At 40.5% G+C, this 20,485-nt stretch overlaps 1 protein-coding gene across 9 annotated transcripts in view; it reads right to left on the bottom strand.

Annotated features, from left to right (window-relative positions):
* Window positions 1-2,586: 2,586 nt before the first annotated feature.
* Window positions 2,587-20,485, bottom strand: part of CSNK1G3 (casein kinase 1 gamma 3) — a 110,904-nt gene continuing 93,005 nt past the window's right edge. For 5 of the 9 annotated variants that reach the window (XM_032844385.1, XM_032844403.1, XM_032844396.1 and 2 more), the window contains 3 exons: window positions 14,870-14,976; window positions 14,236-14,259; window positions 2,587-5,046 (listed from right to left, as the gene is read on the bottom strand). In XM_032844385.1, coding sequence (XP_032700276.1) covers window positions 4,992-5,046; window positions 14,236-14,259; window positions 14,870-14,976 — 186 coding nt within the window. In that variant the 3' untranslated portion in view covers window positions 2,587-4,991. The remainder of the gene's footprint in view (window positions 5,047-14,235; window positions 14,260-14,869; window positions 14,977-20,485) is intronic. The other 4 variants (XM_032844413.1, XM_032844422.1, XM_032844449.1 and 1 more) reach the window with 1 other exon arrangement.

Below are 20,485 nucleotides of genomic sequence, written 5' to 3'. Positions count from 1 at the left end.
GGAACCTGATTGGCCCAGTCGTACAGCAGTTTGATGACAGCAGTAAAGTGTTAACGGCAATTTTTTTCAGCTCAGGACCAAGACTGCAAACTTGCTGAATGAGAATCACCTCTGCCTATTATAGATGAACCCTGAATTCTGCCTGTGCTGCAGATCTGATCATGCTTCTTAATAAATTCAACTTAAAACTACAAGGCAGAACAGCACTTCTATGGGAAACTTACACTGCAGCAAAGTCAATATGGTGACAACTCTTGTTTAATCACGAGTGATGTCAAGCTGCTTTATGTAATTTCCCACATGGTCAGATTCAAAGGGAACAGGAGTTCCATTCCCACACTAATTTGTAGTGTACCCACTTTCCAAACCGAACCACAGTTCTGGCTGGACTTCTGGATCTCAAAATCCATGTAACTGTACGACTGAAGAACACTTACTTGGCCTTCAATTGGAAGTGATTGTACCTGCAAAGGAATGATCTACCAAAGGCCAAATATCAAGAGGGGAATCTAATGAAGTTCTATAAGTACCTTCCAAGTGATAAATACACTCAATGAAAATCATACATGTAAGAACTGGTAACAGTATTTGGTAGTGTCTATCTGCGGGAAGAAATTTTCAGAGGACATATGGAAAGTCACATTACCAATCAGTATTTAACAAACGAATATTTGCCATTGATTTGAAACCCCAGGAAAGTGAAATAGTATTCCCTCAAAATAATTCAGTTCTTACCATTACTAGACTTAGATTTTTTTTACATTGTACTCAGGCATTAATCTATAATTTGGATTCCATTAATAAAAAATTAGTGGAAATCTGTTTTCTTTCTAGTTACACAAGTGTTTATGAGTCTCAATTTTGCCTCTTGGCCCACAAAAAGTTTGCCAACCCTCGCTGCAGACGAGTACAGGTGTGTTTTTACATTTAAATACAATTGCAATACAATGAACCTTCCTCTGAACAACTGGTTTTTCTAGCAAAAGCATTTTCATATCCCAGTAATACTACCAGATGATACCTACTTCTTTCCTTGGTTATGATCATGTATTCTCATTAAGTCAATTTCCTAAGAAAATAACATGTGAGTCTGTGTAAGATTTAGGCAGAGAAGAAACTAGTTATCCTGCACGTCCACAAAGCTCTGTAACTCCACTTACTTGTAACCCTGCAGGGAAAAAGCAGCTTTTTACTCTATTAATCCAGCTCTATCACCAGCACCTTTCACACTCGACAAAAACAAATGCACACCAAAGATACTGGGGACCGCCATCTTTACCTGAGTCTAGAACATTTTTCAAATCTTTTTACTTACTATGCATCATTTCTAAGAACATATTCAGATTAGTAGAAGTCCAGTAACAAGAACGTTTCCGAATTTAAAATGGTTAGGTTTGCCTTTCGCCTCTCCCGTTTTTCTCATCAGGACAGTGGCTGCCTGTGGGTTTTGCCTCAGTGGTGCCGGTTCGCTCTGACTTCTGGTACTAAGGCCCTTGCTTCCACTTGGCTAAAACCCCCTGCACCTCACCTCTCAGGCCAGTGTGTCCTCTGAAGGTGAGCAAACAGCCTTCCCTTGGCCGCAGTAATTGGCTCGGCATGGGCTTGTTAACCAAGGAAGCAACCAGTGTCCGTCTTGGGGTTTTGTTAGGACTGCCGAGAGGAACTGCTGTCTTGGCTGAGGTTACGAAGACGGCAGACGTCTGAAGCTGCTGGGTGGCCACTTCTCTGTCACACAGAAGAAGTGTCCCTGGCGATGAAAACAGCCCGGGAGGGGTGCAAACCAGAGACACAGGGCGATCCCGACTCTACACCAGCATCAAGCATGTGGGAAGCTGTGGCGCTTCCACCGGACTTCTCAGCAGGATGCGATGACAGACATCCCCACCACGGGAGCCACTCACAATGCAGAGGGCGCTGGCGGATGCAGCAACTGCGTCCTTCCCACCGAATCCCCCTCTTAAATCAGCTTTTTCTACATTGGGCCTTTTGACCGTTACGTTTCCTCTCAGGATCTACGGTCTCTGAATGCTAGTGCTGAGCGTGTGCTGCTTTGCCTTATCTTACCTGGGGCGTCTCTCCGTGAGCACAGCACTTTTAGCACCATTTTGGAAAACTCCTCTGATTGTTCCTGACACAGGATCAGCTGTGAGAGGCTGTCCCAGATAGATGCCCTCCGTCTGCAATGATAAAGTCGTTCACTGAAAAGTGGATTAATCGTGTTTCATCTCTGTGCACACCCAAGTATGACTTCATTTTTTACGAGGAATAAAATGATCCTGCTTCTTTTCCTGGCTTTATTAGTGGCATTAGATTTAATTAAGTGCTCTATTAAATGGTTCAGGGAAATATAAAAGGCTTTTTCTTGAACTGTGATTAAAGAAAGCCCAGCTACTTCCTGGTATGTACTCTTTGCAATGGGGCTCCCAGAGAGCAAAATCCCAACAGAAACACAAAACACAAAAGCATATTCCTTTAGCTCGGCTTCTCACGTACACAAAATTCAATGAACCGGATTTTTGAAGTTCCTGTCTCAGGTTAATATGAGTAGCATCACTTCACCCGTGATCAGAGGAAGGGGGAAAAAGCGAGTTTAAAAAAACTACTTTATTTTTTATTTCTTTTTCAGTTACATACTTTTAAACAGGGATGTGTTTCATTATTCAGACATTCAGGCAATGTTGACTTCATTAGTGTTGACAGAAAAGAAGCATAAAAATGCAAAATATTGTTGGCTTAACCTGAACATACCTGCGTTACCTATTACTGACCAGTTTGTGTTGCCAAAAGACTTATTCCTTGGCATTAAAATGGAGCACTTAAAAATATTGCTAAAAAGCAAATGTCTACACACTGGTCTTTGCAGCAAATAAGGGTATTTATACTTTTAAAATATTTTAAGTCCATAATTGGATTAATATACACACCTTCTTATGTATAAGGAGTTCAGATCATATAAACACTGTACAGTCCAAAAACCCTACTGAGAGTAAAACTAAATAGGCTTATGATAAGAAATACAGATATCGCATGTATTTACAAATATCATAGACACACAAATTTGGTCAAATACTGTAAAGAAAAAAAGTGGTTTCACATTATAATGGCCAAAACATCCATCTACCTTGCTCAAGGCAAACAAAAAATGAAAACTCAGTATGTAACTCCTGTCATTTAAGACATCGTGACAGTATACAAACAGAATGGAAACTGCTGACCAAATTATACAGCAAATGTCTTCTAGGCTGAGCGTGGGCCTTTAAAATCAAGAACTTGAAAAGACCATTGAGACGATTCAGAGCAACGGTGATAAACAATGTCCTGATTTGCAGTATTCATATGGGCGCCTAATTCATCAAAAAGCAACACGCTGAACTTTTGGCTAATAAGAAAAATAAGTTACAAAGTACAATTAAATCCCTGCAAATGCAATAATGAAGTCAAAAATGTAATTTATTTCCTTTAATTACACATTTCAAATGTTACCTTGAGACAACAAAAATAAATAAGCACGCCGGAAGGCATGCACTCAAAGACAAAGAAAGGGCTGTGTGGAAAGAGCAAGTAACAATCTTATCAATGACAGGTGAATGCGAGATTTGGAAAAACTCGTTCTCTTTCTAGCCAGTCTTTTTGTCTTAACTCTTCTTGAAGAATCTGGCTTGTAGAATGAGACCAAAGAATACCTGTGTCTTTATGGCTTCAAACAAACTAGACTTAAAAAGAAGAGTGGCATGGGTTTCCTTCTTCTTTACAGAACTGTTACTTTGTTCATATCCAGGCACTTCAAAAGACTATGGAGGCAAAGCACCTGACCCATCCTTTCCAAAATAGTTTTCGATCATCAAAATTACACTAAAAAGTAGGAAAATTCCAGAGAACCAGCAAAGTTGAATACAAGAGACTAATGTGCACAGAGAGCAAGAGAGTGACCCAGTTTTTATTGCTGGGGGTCTTTTCTTTTTCTTATTTTTTTTTTTTAATCAAAAAGCAAATAACTAATAGACACCACTGCATGGCACATCCAAAATTTTCTGCTTAAGGAGAATGTAATCATTCAGCAGTAGGTTTCAGTGGGATCTCCTCAGACTTCAACCTTACACATTGCAATGAGATTCACATTGATTTCTTCTCCTTAGTGTATTTAAAACAAAAAACAAAAAAAAACTCCAACATATTTCATTTCTCAAAGTATTCATTTCTTGCTGTCTAACATACATTATTATCTGGAAGCATAAAGTTACATTTTACAAATATTTTGCTTTTTTTTTTTTTTTTCCTTTTTTAAAAAAGCGCTTCTGCCACTTGAGCAACACTGTACTTGGCGTCGTGGGGCCACAAAAGCAGAGCTCCTACCTAGCGTGATTCGTTCGACCGCTACCATCTGCCGAACCCATAGAGCTTTTCCCTCGGTACCTCTGGGCAGTGACTGTACCATGATTTCACGGAGAGAATGTTAGTATGACTCATGAATAGCAGTACCATCAGTAATACTGAAATCAATGCAGATGTCACACAAGAAATGAACTTCTCACAAAATAACTTCTTTTACATATTTGGGCGACTGCGTCTTCTCTGTTGCATTATTCCACTGGGGAGAAAACTCCTGCTTGATTATGCTCTTACAGAAGTTATAAAAAAACCAGATTAGGCATGTGACTGTTTGACACTGAAGACACTGTACTGCTTTCTACAATAGGAGGAGAGCTTCTGGAAAATGTCCTCAGAACGGTATCCGTCAGTACCACCTCCTTGGTCCATTCCATTCATTGATGGGCAAAGCACTCATGTTTGGACAAAACTTTAAAGCTTCCATAAAAGTTAAATTAGAAAAAAATATGAATGTAAGACAACCACAAAATGAAGTATGAAAGTATGACATTTTGTTTCTAAGAGTGAGTCCTCGAAAATGTATGTGGTCACTACAGAGATGATTTTAATCAGACAGCAGATGAACACGTAAGTAACTCCCCATGATCTGTCTGTGTCCAGAGTCATTTGTGACGCTGTATGGTTTTCCTTTTCCTTCGTTTGAAAAAACAGCAGCACCTGCAGACGGAGGGAAACACTTCTTGTATTATAAAGGTACTAGAGGGTCACAGAGTAAAGGCTAAGTTTAGCGTATTAATTTCAATGATCGTAAAAAGCAACAGGCTAATGCAAGATACATGGTGAACATGCCAGGGAAGCAAATATATTAGTGAACCTAGGGCAGAGTTATTACTACTGCGGAACCCACGTGCCTTTTAGAAGACAGGCAGACAGTCTAGGCAACATTACAAGAAGCCACTAAATTGGAAAGGCTTTGCATCAAGACTCACTGAGGAACTAGAGAATTCTGAATGCTCACTGACCCACCATCTTTTACTCTGAATACTTATTAACCTCTGGCAGGGGCGTGCTTTATAAAATTCATCTTACGCATTCTCTCCCTTTATTCCTGATATTTGTATATGATTATTAAAGTCACTGTCAGAAAAGCAATAATGATCCTAATACTGAGGATCTGGTTTTCACCAAGAATGAGATTCTAAGAAGAAAAAGAGAAAGCCCAAACAGACTCTTCAACAAACATTCTCCACCACATTTACGAACTGGAAGAGAAAAAAGGCATTAACTAACATGTCAAGACAGGCACTTTTTAATTCTTTAAGGGTTAAGGTCAAACCGATCCTAAGTTAAAGTAAAAGCTGCGCTTAACATTAAAAATAGCATAATCAAGGTGATTTAATTCTGCAGTCTATGAGGGGAAAGCATACGGAGTTTCATTCTTAAGTTAAAAAAAAAAAAATCTAGAGATGATGCCTGAGAGACCTGATTTTTTCCATTTTAAGTTCTCCTAGTCATGAAAAGATGAAACACACGCAGCGCGTGGGGAGCGATGGTGAGGCTGGTACCAACTCACAGGTAGAGGAGAATCACTGAGCAGAAACTCACACCAAAATATATACACATGCATACATCTATTCTAAAAGTCCGGCATTCCTTGAAATACAGGTCTGGCTCTTCTCCCCTTCCACACTTAAGGGAAAGTCCCTCTCTCAAAGTGTGACGAAGACAGGTGACACACAGAGGCTCTCTCCTCTTTTCCATCAAAGTCTAGTGTGTGTGCGTACGTAAATATGTAAATCCTGTCTGTAATTAAAGAAATATCTAGATATGTGGGGATTCAATCAACAAAATGCAGCCAATTCAAAGCTTGTACAGAAAGTGAACTTCTAACAATGTTCCTTTAATTCTTACCAGCCCGCCTGCAAAGAAGGATATTAAATGAGTAATTTCAAGCTAAGCATAAAGAAGACCACCCTAGCTTCAAGTGTCCTCTCCAGCAAAAGACTGTGGAAGATGAAATAACTGTTAGATACCTTTTATGTCTTTCTGTGAAAGAAATGTAAACAGAAACCCAGCCCGTCCATCTAAATTACATAATCTCTCCACTCACATTATCGTTAGTCCAAAGTAATTTCAGACCATTTATTGTGATTTATGCTATGACTATGAAATCACTGTGCGGCATTCGAAACCAAATTACATGACTGGATTTTTTAACCCCATTCAAACAGCACAGAATGCTTAGACCATGGAGTGTGAATAAGTCAAACCTTTTTATGTCAGCTGCCACAGACGCAACTGGAAATCTGTGCAGTTATCAATCGTTATGATTTTTACTCTTACTATGGTGATCACCAGAACAACCAGAAACAAATTATTCAATCAAGGGCCTTGAAGAGAGCTACTTCTGTGAAAGAAGCCTCTGGGTACAATAGCTTTTTCTGGATTTATAAAAACAAGTCAAATTTACTTGTAACTGTCAGTTACCTAAATACTTTCTCAAATCTGTTATATAAATTTTCTAAAATAGTGAAACAAAATATTATTTAACTCAGATTTTAAGAGATGAAGACCATTGTTCAAAAAAAAGGAAACCTTTCAATAAAGGATAGTCATAAAATGTTCACATTGTAAAAAAAAAATTTTAATTGGTATTTAGAAGAAACGGGCCAAATATTTAGAATATTAAATTTAAGAATATGACCACATTTCAATGGAAATTTGTTATTTAATACAAAATTCTATTAATAATGTTCACTGTTTCCAACTACTGTATTTGTGTCTTCAAATTCGAAACTACAATCTTTTAAGTTTTTCTGCTGAAAAGGTGTTTTAATACGTGTTTATTAAAAAGTGTTTCAGGGGCACCTGGGTGGCTCAGTGGGTTAAAGCTTCTGCCTTCAGCTCAGGTCATGATCCCAGGGTCCTGGGATCGAGCCCCGCATCGGGCTCTCTGCTCATTGGGGAGCCTGCTTCCTCCTCTCTCTCTCTCTGCCTGCCTCTCTGCCTACTCGTGATCTCTGTCTGTCAAATAAATAAATAAAATCTTTTTTTTTTAAAGTGTTTTAATAAGCCTTTTGGAACAGGGAATTTAATGTAATACGTGTTTTGATCAACAAGTTCCAGATTTTCCACACTTATGTTAGCAATTCACACTGTTTGACTTATTTTTCTAGTATCATCAATCTGCTTTCCAACTCAAGACAGGTAGACTGTCCTATTTCTTAGGTCATCTTTCCTTCAATTCTGTATTATTTAACACAGAAAAGCAGTCTAAGCATTTACCTGAGACTAAATAAAACTTTCAAATGAACCATGAGTATAGAAGCCTTTTAATTAAAAGGCCACCTTAAAAAAGACATCTATTTGTTAGAAATAAACCCACCAAATAAAGAGTACATACACCCTTGAAACAGATTTGACAGAGCTGGCATGCTATTAAACGGACAACCACCAGAGGGCAGCATTGCTCTAGGCAATACAAATGCATCCACATAAAGGAGAGATGCTCTCAAAATAGACTATAGTTATCAAAAGAAGAAAATTGTGGCTGGTTCCTTAAAACTCATTACCAAAGCAGGTGATTTACAGCCTGTGATTCAGAAATCATACCAACTGTCCTCCATCTAAAGCAAGGCTGCTTCCACACGGCCATTGTGTCACATGACCCTTTTATGCTCCTCTCAGTCCTCAGACTAATATGAATTTATCTTATTTATTTACTGATTATCTCCTCCACATAAAAAGTAAGCTTCATAAGGGTTTTTGCACAGATCCATCCCACAAACGGGCACACAGTTGGGACTCATTTAATATTTACTGAATAAATGGATGATTTGCTTCCTAAGTGCAATTCCTAGAGTAAGAACCTAGTCAAAAGGTTCTTACTACATTATACCCCATGTTCTAAAGCTGGAGTTCTTACCTCGGGCCCACAAGCCCTAGGGAAATCTCACAAAATGCAGATCTGAGTGCCTGTGGAAGCTTCCCTAGAGAAAATCAGTTTGCATCAGATTCTTACAGGAGTCTAAACCTCAGAAGCCCTGCTCTGCCGACGTGCACCTGTCAGGCCTCCCCTCCAGCTTCTCCGTTTCCAGCGAGTCCCAGTCCCAGGAGCTGTGAGCTGAGCACTGCACATCCCGAGGGCCCACCACATCATCAACTTACATGAATGTGGGCCATGTGTAAAAGGAAACAAGGTAATTCTAACATGTGGCTCAAGTCAAACGGGAACAGAAGTTATTAATAACAGTAACTGCAAATGATAGCAAATGGTGCAGCAACGAGCACAGATCACTACATTCAACTAGCTGGTCTTAGAAAATTACCCACACCTTTAAAATTTTTAGACACATTTTTCTCCAAGCTGCTCAGTGGCGGCATTTACTTATTTGTTAGTGCATGCCTCATTTGGGGTCTCTTCAGATCTGGACTACTGACAACCTTGGGGAAACTGATCAAGCTGGCCAGACATTTAATCATGTTCTTCTCAATGCTTTTCCTTCTCTTGGCTCTTTCTTGATTATGCCTATGTGTTTCCAATAAGCCAGTACGCTCTCACAAGTCAGGTTCATGCTTCTGACATGATTCTGTAGCTAGCCTAAAAGCTTTGAAGCCACAGCTCCAGTTTTTTGTTTTTTTTTTTAAGATTTTATTTATTTATTTGAAAGAGAGAGTGAGAGAAAGAGTGCATAAGCAGAGGGGAGGGGCAGAGAGAGAGGGAGAAGCAGGCTGCTCACTGATCAGGGAGCCTGATGCAGAACTCAATCCCAGGACCTTGAGATCATGACCTGAGCCAAAGGCAAACACTTAACTGACTGAGCCACCCAGGTGTCCACCACAGCTCTGCTCCTAAATTCTTTCCAAATAAATAGTAAATCCTGTTTCTGATGAACTTGAGGGCTGTTGCTGTAAATACTGTTTAGGTGCTAAACAGGAAATCATAATGGATCAAAGTCCTCAACTATGTCAAAAACATACAGAAGGGCCGAGGCTTTGCTAAGAGATTCTGCACCATTTCCCCTTCATCCATTGCCTCTTTTCCTGCCTCTAGGATTTGATTGTCTTCCTGGATGCATGTCTTAGACCTCCTTCTCACATACCTGAAACTGACACACGTTCCTATGCGTCCTTTCTCTAATGACTCACTGGCTCCACCTTCAGCAGAGAGACTGCTCGACAGGTGCTGGGCCCTACCCACCTGGGACTCCAGAGCCTTGCTTCTCCTTATCTAGGTTACTGGGCATAGAGAAAACAGCTTTTAAGACATCTGTCTTTAATTCTCTGACAAAGGATTTGCCCCCTTCAAGTCTATACATGCAAATGTAACTTTGTATCTCTGGACATCTTGGTGTAAAACCCCCGTAACTTATCAGTCAAGCAAGAAGAGTTCAGACAGAGGCCCAAGACCATCCCCGTAACTAATCCAACTGAAAACCTGCACATCCAGCCTCATCTTCAATTTCTTCCTCTCCATCCACATGCCATTAGTCTCTCTAGTCTGAAATGACATTCAAAGTTGTCCCATCCTCTCATGCTGGCTTACTTCAGAACGTCTTGCCTCCCTCACTGCTAAGAGCCTCTTAACAGACACCCAGGCTAAGTGTCCTCCTCTCTCCAGTGCGCCATCCCAACTCACCCCCGCAGAGAGATGGCCTTGCCCTCTGCCTTTTAAATCTCACCACTGTTCGCCGCAGTCTAGGGCATTAGGTCCACACGGCTCTTATAATTTGGTTCTGATCTATTTCCCTCTCCTCTTAGTCTCATCTTGCATCAAGCTGCCTTTCTAGACAGTCAGTACTATAGAAGGGAGAGAAGGAGGGAGGATGAATTGATTTCATGTCATCTAATGAACCCCAGGAAATGACACAGGCCACAAAAGTGCTGCCAAACTAATTGTCTCAAGGCTCAATCTGATTATGCCACTTCTTGGCTTAAAACCCACAGCTTGCTTGCTTGTGTCGAGAAGGATCATGTCTTTATTGTTGCTGTTGTTCACCTGCCTACTAAAGCCCTTTGCGATCGGGCACTTAGACTATCTCAGCTCCCAGGGGGATGCATTCATGTGTATGCGCGCACGTGCACACACACACACACACACAGTATACAAGTGGATCATCACTGCCTCACTTTGTCCCTGCTCCCATGTTGTTCAGCCATTCTCTCGGACTCCTGCACCCAACTCTTCAGCCAAGCCTGCTCACCTTGGAGAACCAGGGCAAATGTACCCTGAGCCATGAAGATGTCTCTGATCTTCCATGTTCCAGTCTCTTAAATCCAGTCACACTGTATCCTATGAGCTAATCCTTTAATAGCTGGTTTTAGACCAATGACTCTCAATCCTGGTTGCTCCTCAGAATCAGCTTATAAGCTTTTTAAAATTACTGTCAACCAGGGGCGCCTAAGTGGCCCAGTCAGTTAAGCATCTGCCTTTGGCTGGGGTCAGGATCTCCGGGTCCTGGGATCGAGCCCCACGGCAGGCTTCCAGTGAGGAGTCTGCTTCTCCCTCTGCTTACCCCACCCCCACTGATGCTCTATCTTTTTAGAAGTAAATAAAATCTTTAAAAAAAAAAAATACTGTCAACCAGACCCCAACCACAGAACAATTAAATCGGAAACTGACAGAGCTCAGCCTAAGTGTTAGCGTATTTTTAAAACTCCCCAAATGCTTGTGACTTGAAGCCAGGACTGGGGATCACTACGTGAAAGTTACTTGTGTACTTTCTATCTTTTCTAAGAGAGAGCAGGAGCCTTGACTTTTTGTAATCAGTAACTGTTCAGTAAATGGTGGAAAGGGGACACAAAGAGAAATAAAGGTGAAAAAAGAAAATTACAAACTACCTTAAAACTCTGTAACTAAACCAAAGGAAGCTTTGTTTTCCTAAATTCCTGGAAGGAATAATGAGAGTGATACCCCTTGTGTCACCTGTCTTGAAAAAAATTCTTAGCCACAGTGAGGAGAGCAAAATCTCATTACTAATGAATGAGCCATTTTATACGCAGGACAAGAGAACATTTTCCATCACTTGGAAATTATATATCGAGCCCTATAAGGTACTATTCTAGGAAGCCTGAGCCTCTAAAATGTCCAATGTGAAATACATTATAATTAATGGGGTGGGGTGAAAGGGGCCTCCACCAATTATAAGAAAGAAGAAAGAGAGGGAGTTGGAAACCATTTTGAAGGGAATTCTTGGCAGGTTCCTAGAAAACTATAAAAAGGTGGGAGAGAGAAGAGAAGCAAGGGTAAGATGCAATTTAGGAGAAAACCACACTCACAGCCCCTCACCACAGACTAAGAAGGTATGAGGAATGCACTAACAAACTTGCAGGAATGAATGTGAGAGTCACCCTGATAAAAGGGAAAGCAAATGCGATGTGCTGGAAGTTTTTAACCAGTGAAGAGGCAGGGAAGGTGGGAGGATTTCTGTAACCCATCTGGAATCGGGCTTTACCGAAATTACGGGTTGCTATCCATGTTAAAAAACAAACAAACAAACAAACAAACAAAAAACCAGCTCTATTAAAATAGAATTAAAGTTATCAGAAAATTAATGTTTTTAAAGTATACAATTCAGTGGTTTTTAATACATTTACATCCCTCACCACCATCAAACTTGAAACCACTTCCATCGCCCCCCAAAAGAAACCAGAGAACCTAACCTACTAACAGCTTCTCTCACCCTCCTCTCCCCTGCCCTAGGCAATAACTGGATCTTTCTCCCTGTGGTGGCCTATCCTGGATACTTCACATCAACGGAATCATAGAACACATGGCCTTTTGTGTGGGGCTTCTTTAACTTAGCATGTTTTCCGCCTCATTATTTTACACTGTTGAGTAATACTCCACTGTATAGATACACCAAATGATTCAGTAGTAATCATTTAGTAGTAAGTCACTGAGGCCTACTGTTTTGGGCACCTGGAATCTGAAGATGAAAAAGGCCTTGCATACAAGAAATTCAAAAAGTTTCACGAAGTGGGACAGAGCTAAGGAGGATAACATACCAACGGCAGACTTAAGGAACCCAGGAAGTATAGGGTTCGGAACAGAAAACAGGGCAGGGCAAGAGAGGCAGGTGTTGGACTACAAGAGGCACCAACGGCTGTGGGCCGCGCCAAGGAATCTGGACTCGAGGCTCCAGGCTATGGAGGACCTCTCCTTCAGGAACAGCTTTCCCACCACACGTGCTTTTTTCTCATCTTCCAACACCTATGATGAGAAACCCAAACCCACAAACACCCACACCATCCCAACTAAATAAATCAGTATGCCATTCTGCAAAGCCACCTCCACAAAGCATTCCCTGATCAGCCTGTCCATCAGTCATCTTGTTCCTTAGAAGATCTCACAGGTTTTTTCCTACCTTTCCATGGTAGTTACCATATGCAAATTATGAACAAGTACTAAGACACCGCCACCTTCCCTATGGTGTGCCATCTACTGAAGGGTTGGGGCAGGGTCAGACTATTGCTGAAATCCAGGTGGCATAAGTGGGGGTCCGAAAAAATGGGAAAAGGGAACAGAGTTGGCTCAAAGCAGGTGTCCAAGACAAAATGGACACAGAAGAGCCAGTCTCAGCAAAGAGTCGGGGTATGGAAGTAAAAACAGGGGACACCTGCTGGAAGGACAAGGCTGAGGAGAACAAAGACTGGAGAGGTCATTGGCAGCAGGGAAACAAACAGAGTGGGACTAGCTCCCAAGCACCTGCCATGTGCAGTACTTTATCACAGTTAATTTCCTCAATGACCTGCGGAGCGGATATTATGAGCCTCAGTTTACAGACAAAGAAACAAGCTTGAAGAAGGTAACTCTAAGTGGAGGAAGCAGGGTTCTTCGACCCACGCTGGGTACACAGGACGTGCGTGCCCTGCTCGGCCACATCACTCTGGGAACTCCGCCTATGACTGCACAAGCAGACATCAACGGTGGTATTTGCTCTCGCTGTAAAAATGCCCGAGTACAGAGCTGATTGATTACATCCTCAAATCCACTAGGTTACGCTGTCAATAAATTCCACAAAGTGATAAAAATGGATATTTGACCACTGCTCTTTAAAGAGAAATCTCCCCAACAAAAGTTTCTGCATCTTATGGGCCAGCAAATGAGCATTATTTTGGAATTTATGTAAAGTTTCTTTTGGATAGGAGTAGAATGTTCCAAAGTGTGCTAATAAGCAAAGCAACTTTCTCTGTTCACTCCCAGGCTCACTCAAGATTTGTCCTGAAACTGAGAGGAATATATGGAACGTGGCATTTCAACTAGAGGCAGATACCAGAGAAGAGTTTAAATCCAACACTGACTCGACTTAAGAGGAACATTTTTGACACAGTATCTGCAATGAGCAGGACCTTCTTAGGTGAGGACTTCCATAACGCTCTCTCACTATCGTTAATCCCGAGTTTATCAGCATACCCCACGTGCACTCAACTGCGATGCAAGTAATCAATGAAATACTCTCTCAGTGATACTATCAGGGTGGGTGGGGGTGAAGGACCTGCTGTGTGTATTTATTCATCTTTCCAACAGGGAAAAAGAGAGCTTAAAACTCAAAAACCTTTCTATTTCGAATAGCAAACAAAGCCTCTGGGTTACAGAACAAACGCACGAGCACAAGCAGAGTGGGCATTACCAGCTACTCACTTAAAAGGTGCCCCCAAATCTATGTCAGTTGAACAAAAAGAAAAAAGGTGCAGCAGGCAAAAGAGCTCCTCAAACAATTATTTCTTGCTTTTCAGACCTAATGTAAATGACACCAAATATTTTTGAACAACTTCGACCAACTGTAATTTCTAGGTTGAAAGTTTTTGGTGTTTTGTTTTTTTTTTTTAAGCGCAAAATGATGCTAAATCTTTGAAATTACAGTCAAGGGAGCTATTTCTGCCTGCCTACACTTGAAAACTCACCACATGTTCAACACTTTCTGGCAGCTATACACAAAAACAAAAACAAAAAACAAAAAAGGAGAGAGAGAGAGAGAGGGAAAGGGAGGGAGAGAAAGAGAGAGAGAGAAATCATCAGATGTAGCCCACAATGAAAAATCACATTGTTTTTATGCTTACTTTTTTTCCCAAGAAGCATTATCATTTACATTCACAGAAAAACTACTTTAAAACTAATATGAATGCATGCAGCATACTATAAAATTAATATTCTTTTTTTCAGATAAACAATGCATACTTTTTATTTTTTTAATTTTATTTTTTAGTGTCCCAAAATTCATTATTCTTACCAAAAAAACTGAGCATCTACCCTACCAAAATAATTTTCATGCATCAATACTCCTATAAACAAAAAGCCAAAACTGCACTGTTAATTCTAAGAAATTGAGCCCAGTTTTTAAATAATTATTTTTGTATTACAAAATATTTACTGAAACACAGCGCTACTTTATACGAAGTGGTCGACTGAAAATATCACTTGTTTTGCATGCACCAATTCCCTGAAAAAACTTCCTGGGATAACTGTACATGACTATAAATCTCAAACATGCACAACTGAAGCACAAAAAGCTATTAAAAAAGTCAAGCAAGTACATACTTGGTTTCATCCATCACTTCTACTTCTGTAGGGGCTGTAATGGGCGCATTGGAACGTCCTGCAGTAGGGTCATCTGTGTTCAACTCTCCATTTGTAGAGCTTACAACCTGCCAAAAAGAAGAAAATATATATATATATATAAAGTAACAGGTTATATACAATGATAAATATTAAGGTAAAATTAAGGTTAATTTAGAAAGTTAATATGCAGAACATAAAACAATTAGTATGTAGTTGAGCTGTTTGTAACTGAATATAGTAACATGTCTAATATTTTATTAAAATTCAAGGTCATCCAATATTTGCCTTTCAACTTCCTTTTCATCTTGAAATTTCTGTCTTGTCTCTTTCCCTCTGCTGTATAAGACTAACTCCTACACTTTGGTGTCAAATCAGCTCCCCAAGGTGTGCCCATCTTGCACTGGCACCTTACTAAGTCACGAATTATCTCCCATGCAAACTTCAATCCTGCTCCTTCCGACGTATTTCAGTGTGTAACCAACCTTATATCTCCCTCGCATACTGCTCATTTGTCTACCCATTTGTTCACGCTCAGATCCTGGAATCACAGTGATTCCTCTCTTTGACTGAAACCCCACATCTCATCTGTCAGCAGGGCTGGTTAAATTCCACCCCCAAAACTCATCCCCAATCTAATCAGTTCTCCCACTTCTAATATTACTAGGACTTTAGTTCAAGCCACCATGATCTCTTGTGTGAATAAGAGCAACAAACTGTAAACTGGTCTTCTGCTTTCACCTGCCCCCGCCCTCCATGAATGTATTGTCCACACAACAACCAGAGCGCTCATTTTAAGACAGAAATTAGACCATGTATAATTAACCTGCTCAAATCTCTTCAAGTATCAACTTCCCATTTCACTTAAAATAAAGATCCATTTTCTTGCCCCAATTTACAAAGCCCCACAGTATCTGGATTCTGCCCACCCCTCCAATCCCATACTACCTTCTCGGATGATCACTAGCCTCCACCCAGTACGTCAAACTTATTCCCACCATAAGGTCTTGGCATTACCTATTCCCGATGCCTGAACTAACTCTCTTCCCGCTGACTGGCTATATTCTTCTCTTTTAGATTCTCAGAGAACATCTCAAAAGCAGTCCTTTTCCATCATACAATCTGAGACTTCCATACAGGACATCCTATGGCATGTTATACTCTACTGTTAACTCTTTGTATGGCATTTATCCAGATAGTTTTCTGGACTGTGTTTCTTGACACCCACTCTCACCTACTCCTGCTCCATGACAGCAAGGACTTTGTACTATTCCCCCACCGTCTCTCCCTACTAACCCTGGCAGAAAACAGGCAATCAATAAATATTTGTTGAAATAAATGAATGCATGCATGAGTGAAATCCTAAAACAAAATAAAAATCATAGCAAAATTCCCACATTCTCCCAAATCCTCTTTGTCCAATAAAGTCACCTCACTGTCCTATTGCTTGCTTTCCCCTCAACTTCTCAAAACAACAGCCTTAACTTATCACCTGCATTTTTATAAAATTTTCCACTCATTTATTCCTTAATCCCTTGCAATCTGTGCTCTGTCACTACATCGGAATTCTAAGTAAGCATACTCTTGCAGGTTACCAACATTTCCTAGAAAAATATATTTGGTGGCCTTTGCTTTCTCCTCATTTTCCTGTACATTTCTGTATCACTTAGCACCAGCTGATATTCTGGAGGAGACAGGTCTAGAAACAAAGCCTAGCTCTAATGCTCACCCACCGTGTGACCCGGGAAAGATACCGCATCACGCTAAACCTCGGCGTTCTCAACTAGGAAACGGCAAACGGTAGTACCCATTGAACAAGACTGAGAGGAAGAAACAGAAATCAGTGTGTAAAAGGGCAGTGACTGGGCTATTCTAAGAGCTCCAGGAATTGTCGCCCTTGTTCCTCAGCCAGTTTTGCCTGCATTCAGGGCTTCAGCTACAACCTCTACATAAAGGACTTGCTGAGCCCCACCGCTTACCCACATGCCCACCTAGGCCACATGTGGTACTTCAAACTCACTACTTCCAAAACCGAATTCCTCATTCTCCTCTTGAATGTGTCACTCTTCCTATCTATGGTTCCAATTCCTGGTAAACCCTACCATGTTCCCAGACCTCCAGGCTCAAAACGTAACAATCAGCTCTGCTGCTTTCCCTATCTGAGCTCATCATAAGGGAAAAAATAAAATGCTAATATATCAAAAGCCTGGAGAGCAGACGGACAGCTGACTACTAGACTTAACAGGTCCATCTACAGAACCCCATTTTACTGAAACCTAACTAATTCTGACATTCTTACTGAGAGGCCACAATGTGCCAGGCACTGTCCTGGGAACTTAGAAAACCACAAGAAAAACACCCTGGCCCTTGTGGGCCTGATATTCCAGTGCACAGAAACAGGCCTCTCACCCCACAACTCCAAGAAAAGTCACTAGAAGTCAACCAACAAATCTAGACGAATGTAGGATTATGGAGGCTGAGTTACCCCATGAACAAGTACTTAGAAATAAACACTGCAAATGTGCCCACAGCTGAAAACACACAGAACAGCCTTGATCCTTGTCAGAGCAACCAGGCCAATAAGAGTAATACCCCTGGGTCTCAGTCTGCTGCTCTGCTTCCTCCTTTCTGCCATTCTACTGAGTTCTATGTCAATTTTTTCTCTTTATTTCTCCCTCTTTCTGAAAACATTTAACAATCATTATTGATTCTAATTATCAAACTTAATTTGGTTCTTTATTCTTAATTTTTAAAATGTCAGCACTCCTCCGCTATTTTGGAAAGGAGCTACAAAGCAGGATTCTTATCTTATACTTTTGTATTCGCCACTATCTGTAATTAGCAGAATGCTTTGCATGCAGAAGATAAACAGCTCATGCAACAATTTCCATTGCTCTTCCCTCAACATGATATTCACAGGTTTCTTTTCCTCCTTTGAGTTCAGTGGCCCAAGAGAGCTGGAGGGACCCCATCTCAAACTACAGGCAGCTCCTCGAACATGCCTCCCCTTATGTTCAGTGGCATAATTGAAAATTCAAAACCCAGGTGTTCTAAACTTCCAGCAAGAGCAACCGTATGAACACAGTAATTATACAATCTGACTTATTTCAGTTCACACAAAGTCATACCTGACTTTAATAAGCTTTATTTTAGTGAAATGTTTCAAATCTCATTTTGCCTCATTGATCAGAACCAGACTAGAATGAAATAATATCTTCATTTATGTATTTTTTTAATGTAATTTCTCTTTGGTTTCCCAGATTCCCTAACTCTCTTGAGTAAAGGCTAAAATCCCAGGCTAAGAACAGAATCGGTGTGGTAAGAGTTCTCCTGTAAAAGTGGCCTACTTAATACTGGTGACACGAGAGTATATCAGGGCATTAAAATTGTTTCCACTTAAGAAAACTAGTATCTTTTAGGAAAGGGATTTTACAAAGAAAAAACAAAGACAAAATATTATAAATAGCACATGTCATTACATTCCTAGAAACCTAAATCAATCAAACAAATATATACAAATTATTTTTATAAACCAAATTCTAAAGAATGATTCCATTTAGGTAACATCTCTAGAATTATAACTTGAAGTTGAACATAGGAGTCTCCAAAATATTGGTGTGCATCAGCTAATTTTTCTAATGACAGTATCCAAAATGGACGGCTGCTCAACGTCCACAACAGCCAAACTGTAGAGAGCCAAGATGCCCTTCAACAGACGAATGGATAAGGAAGATGTGGTCCATACACACAATGGAATATTACTCAGCCATCAGAAAGGATGACTAGTCAACCTTTTCATCAACATGGCTGGGACTGGAGGAGATTATGCTGAGTGAAATAAGTCAAACAGAGAAAGTCAATTATCATCATATGGTTTCACTTATTTGTGGAGCATAAGGAATAGCACGGAGGACATTAGGAGAAGGAAGGAAAAAACGAAGGGGGGAGAGATCGGAATGGGAGATGAACCACTATGGACTATGGATTCTGGGAAACAAACGGAGGGTTTTAGAAGGGAGGGAGTAGGGGGAACAGTTTGCCTGGTGATGGGTATTAAAGGAGGGCACAGACTGCATGGAGCACTGGGTGTTATATGCAAAAAATGAATCATGGAACACTACATCAAAAACTAATGATGTACTGCAGAGTGACTAACATAATTTAAAAAAAATTACAGCTGCTTTGAGGTTTGACATTTAAATTAAAAAATTCAGGTGTTTTACAGGGTTTTTGTTCTTATTTTTCTTAAAGAAATTTTATCCGATATTCTCACTTTGACAAGAAACTTAGTACAGTTTTTATTTTAAGATGTTACAAAAAAAACAAATAAAAAGGCATCCAGATGCAGTGTTAGTTCTAGTGTACCAGAGTTTAAGAGGAGGGGGCCTTGAACCTGAAGCTAATGATGGGAGAGAAATGATGGTTCACTTGATGGCTGCCAGCCATGTCTAATTCCAAAAGAAGTCATTCGCAAAGACTTCTGAGTACAAAGATAACACATGATATCTTTGTAGTCAATGATTTTATAAGGCCAATTAATTTACTTTCCACATACAATGAAATCATACAAATTAGAGTACCACCTTCCTCATCTCCACATTAATTACTGAAAGCATACTACACCAAGTACACAGTAGAGGCTCACTATCTTAGTTAACCAGATCTCCTTCTATCCAATAAATACACTAGAAATACTAAAATGTTATCTTACTTATGCCCTAAGCTTTTTCTAAGAGCCATCTATAAGAAAGCACACTAACAAATGAGATATAGGTAAGAGTAATTCCCGAAGAGTCTTCTGGACCTGTGCTAGGGTTCCCATGTATTACAAGAAACCAACTTTCTCACATATGCTAAAACCCAGGGGCACCTGGGCGGCTCAGTCAGTCAAGCAGCTGCCTTTGGCTCAGGCCATGATCCCAGGGTCCTGGGATCAAGCCCCACATCGGGCTCCCTGCTCAGTGGGAGCCTCTCCCTCTGCCTGCCTCTCTGCCTCCTTGTACTCTCTATCTCTTTGTCAAATAAATAAAACCTTTAAAAATTAAAAAAAAAAAAAAAACCCAGAGTGAGCTAGAGTTATAACTGATCTTCCTGATACTCCAACTGACAACTGGAAGGTACAGTGAGATTCTGACTTCCAGCAAAGAGAAACCAAAATGGATTTTTGATCTAACTTTCACTTATAAAGTACTAAGCAGAACACTATACTGAGTACTCCAGTCTTTGAGACGTTGCTGTAAAGGTTACTATAAAAGGGTATGAAAATAAACCTGTAATGCTGAATTTCCCCAGTGACCCCTGGATAAGACACTTCCCTAAGCTAAGCAGACGGAGCGGAGCCGGACACTACTCATCTGCTAAGGGCACCCAACCCCTCTCCTCAAACAAATGCTCCCTCACAGACCTCAGCACCCTGGAAAATGGGACAAAAGACATGACTGTACTCATCACTCAATCCACGCCCCCCCCTTTGTTAGTGCCTGTGTGCTCTGAAAGATGTGAGAGAGCACAGTAAAAGTGGTGACTGGCCATGTTTTAGAAAGAGAAGCATTAATGACGACGAGCACAATGGAGGAAGGGCTGAGGCATGGCACCTGC

Source organism: Lontra canadensis, unplaced genomic scaffold (genome assembly GCF_010015895.1).
Source record: "Lontra canadensis isolate GAN:19392208 unplaced genomic scaffold, GSC_riverotter_1.0 scaffold4, whole genome shotgun sequence".
NCBI classification, from domain to species: domain Eukaryota; kingdom Metazoa; phylum Chordata; class Mammalia; order Carnivora; family Mustelidae; genus Lontra; species Lontra canadensis.
The sequence above is the reverse complement of the archived record's forward strand: the minus strand, read 5'-3'. Positions and strand labels throughout refer to the sequence as shown.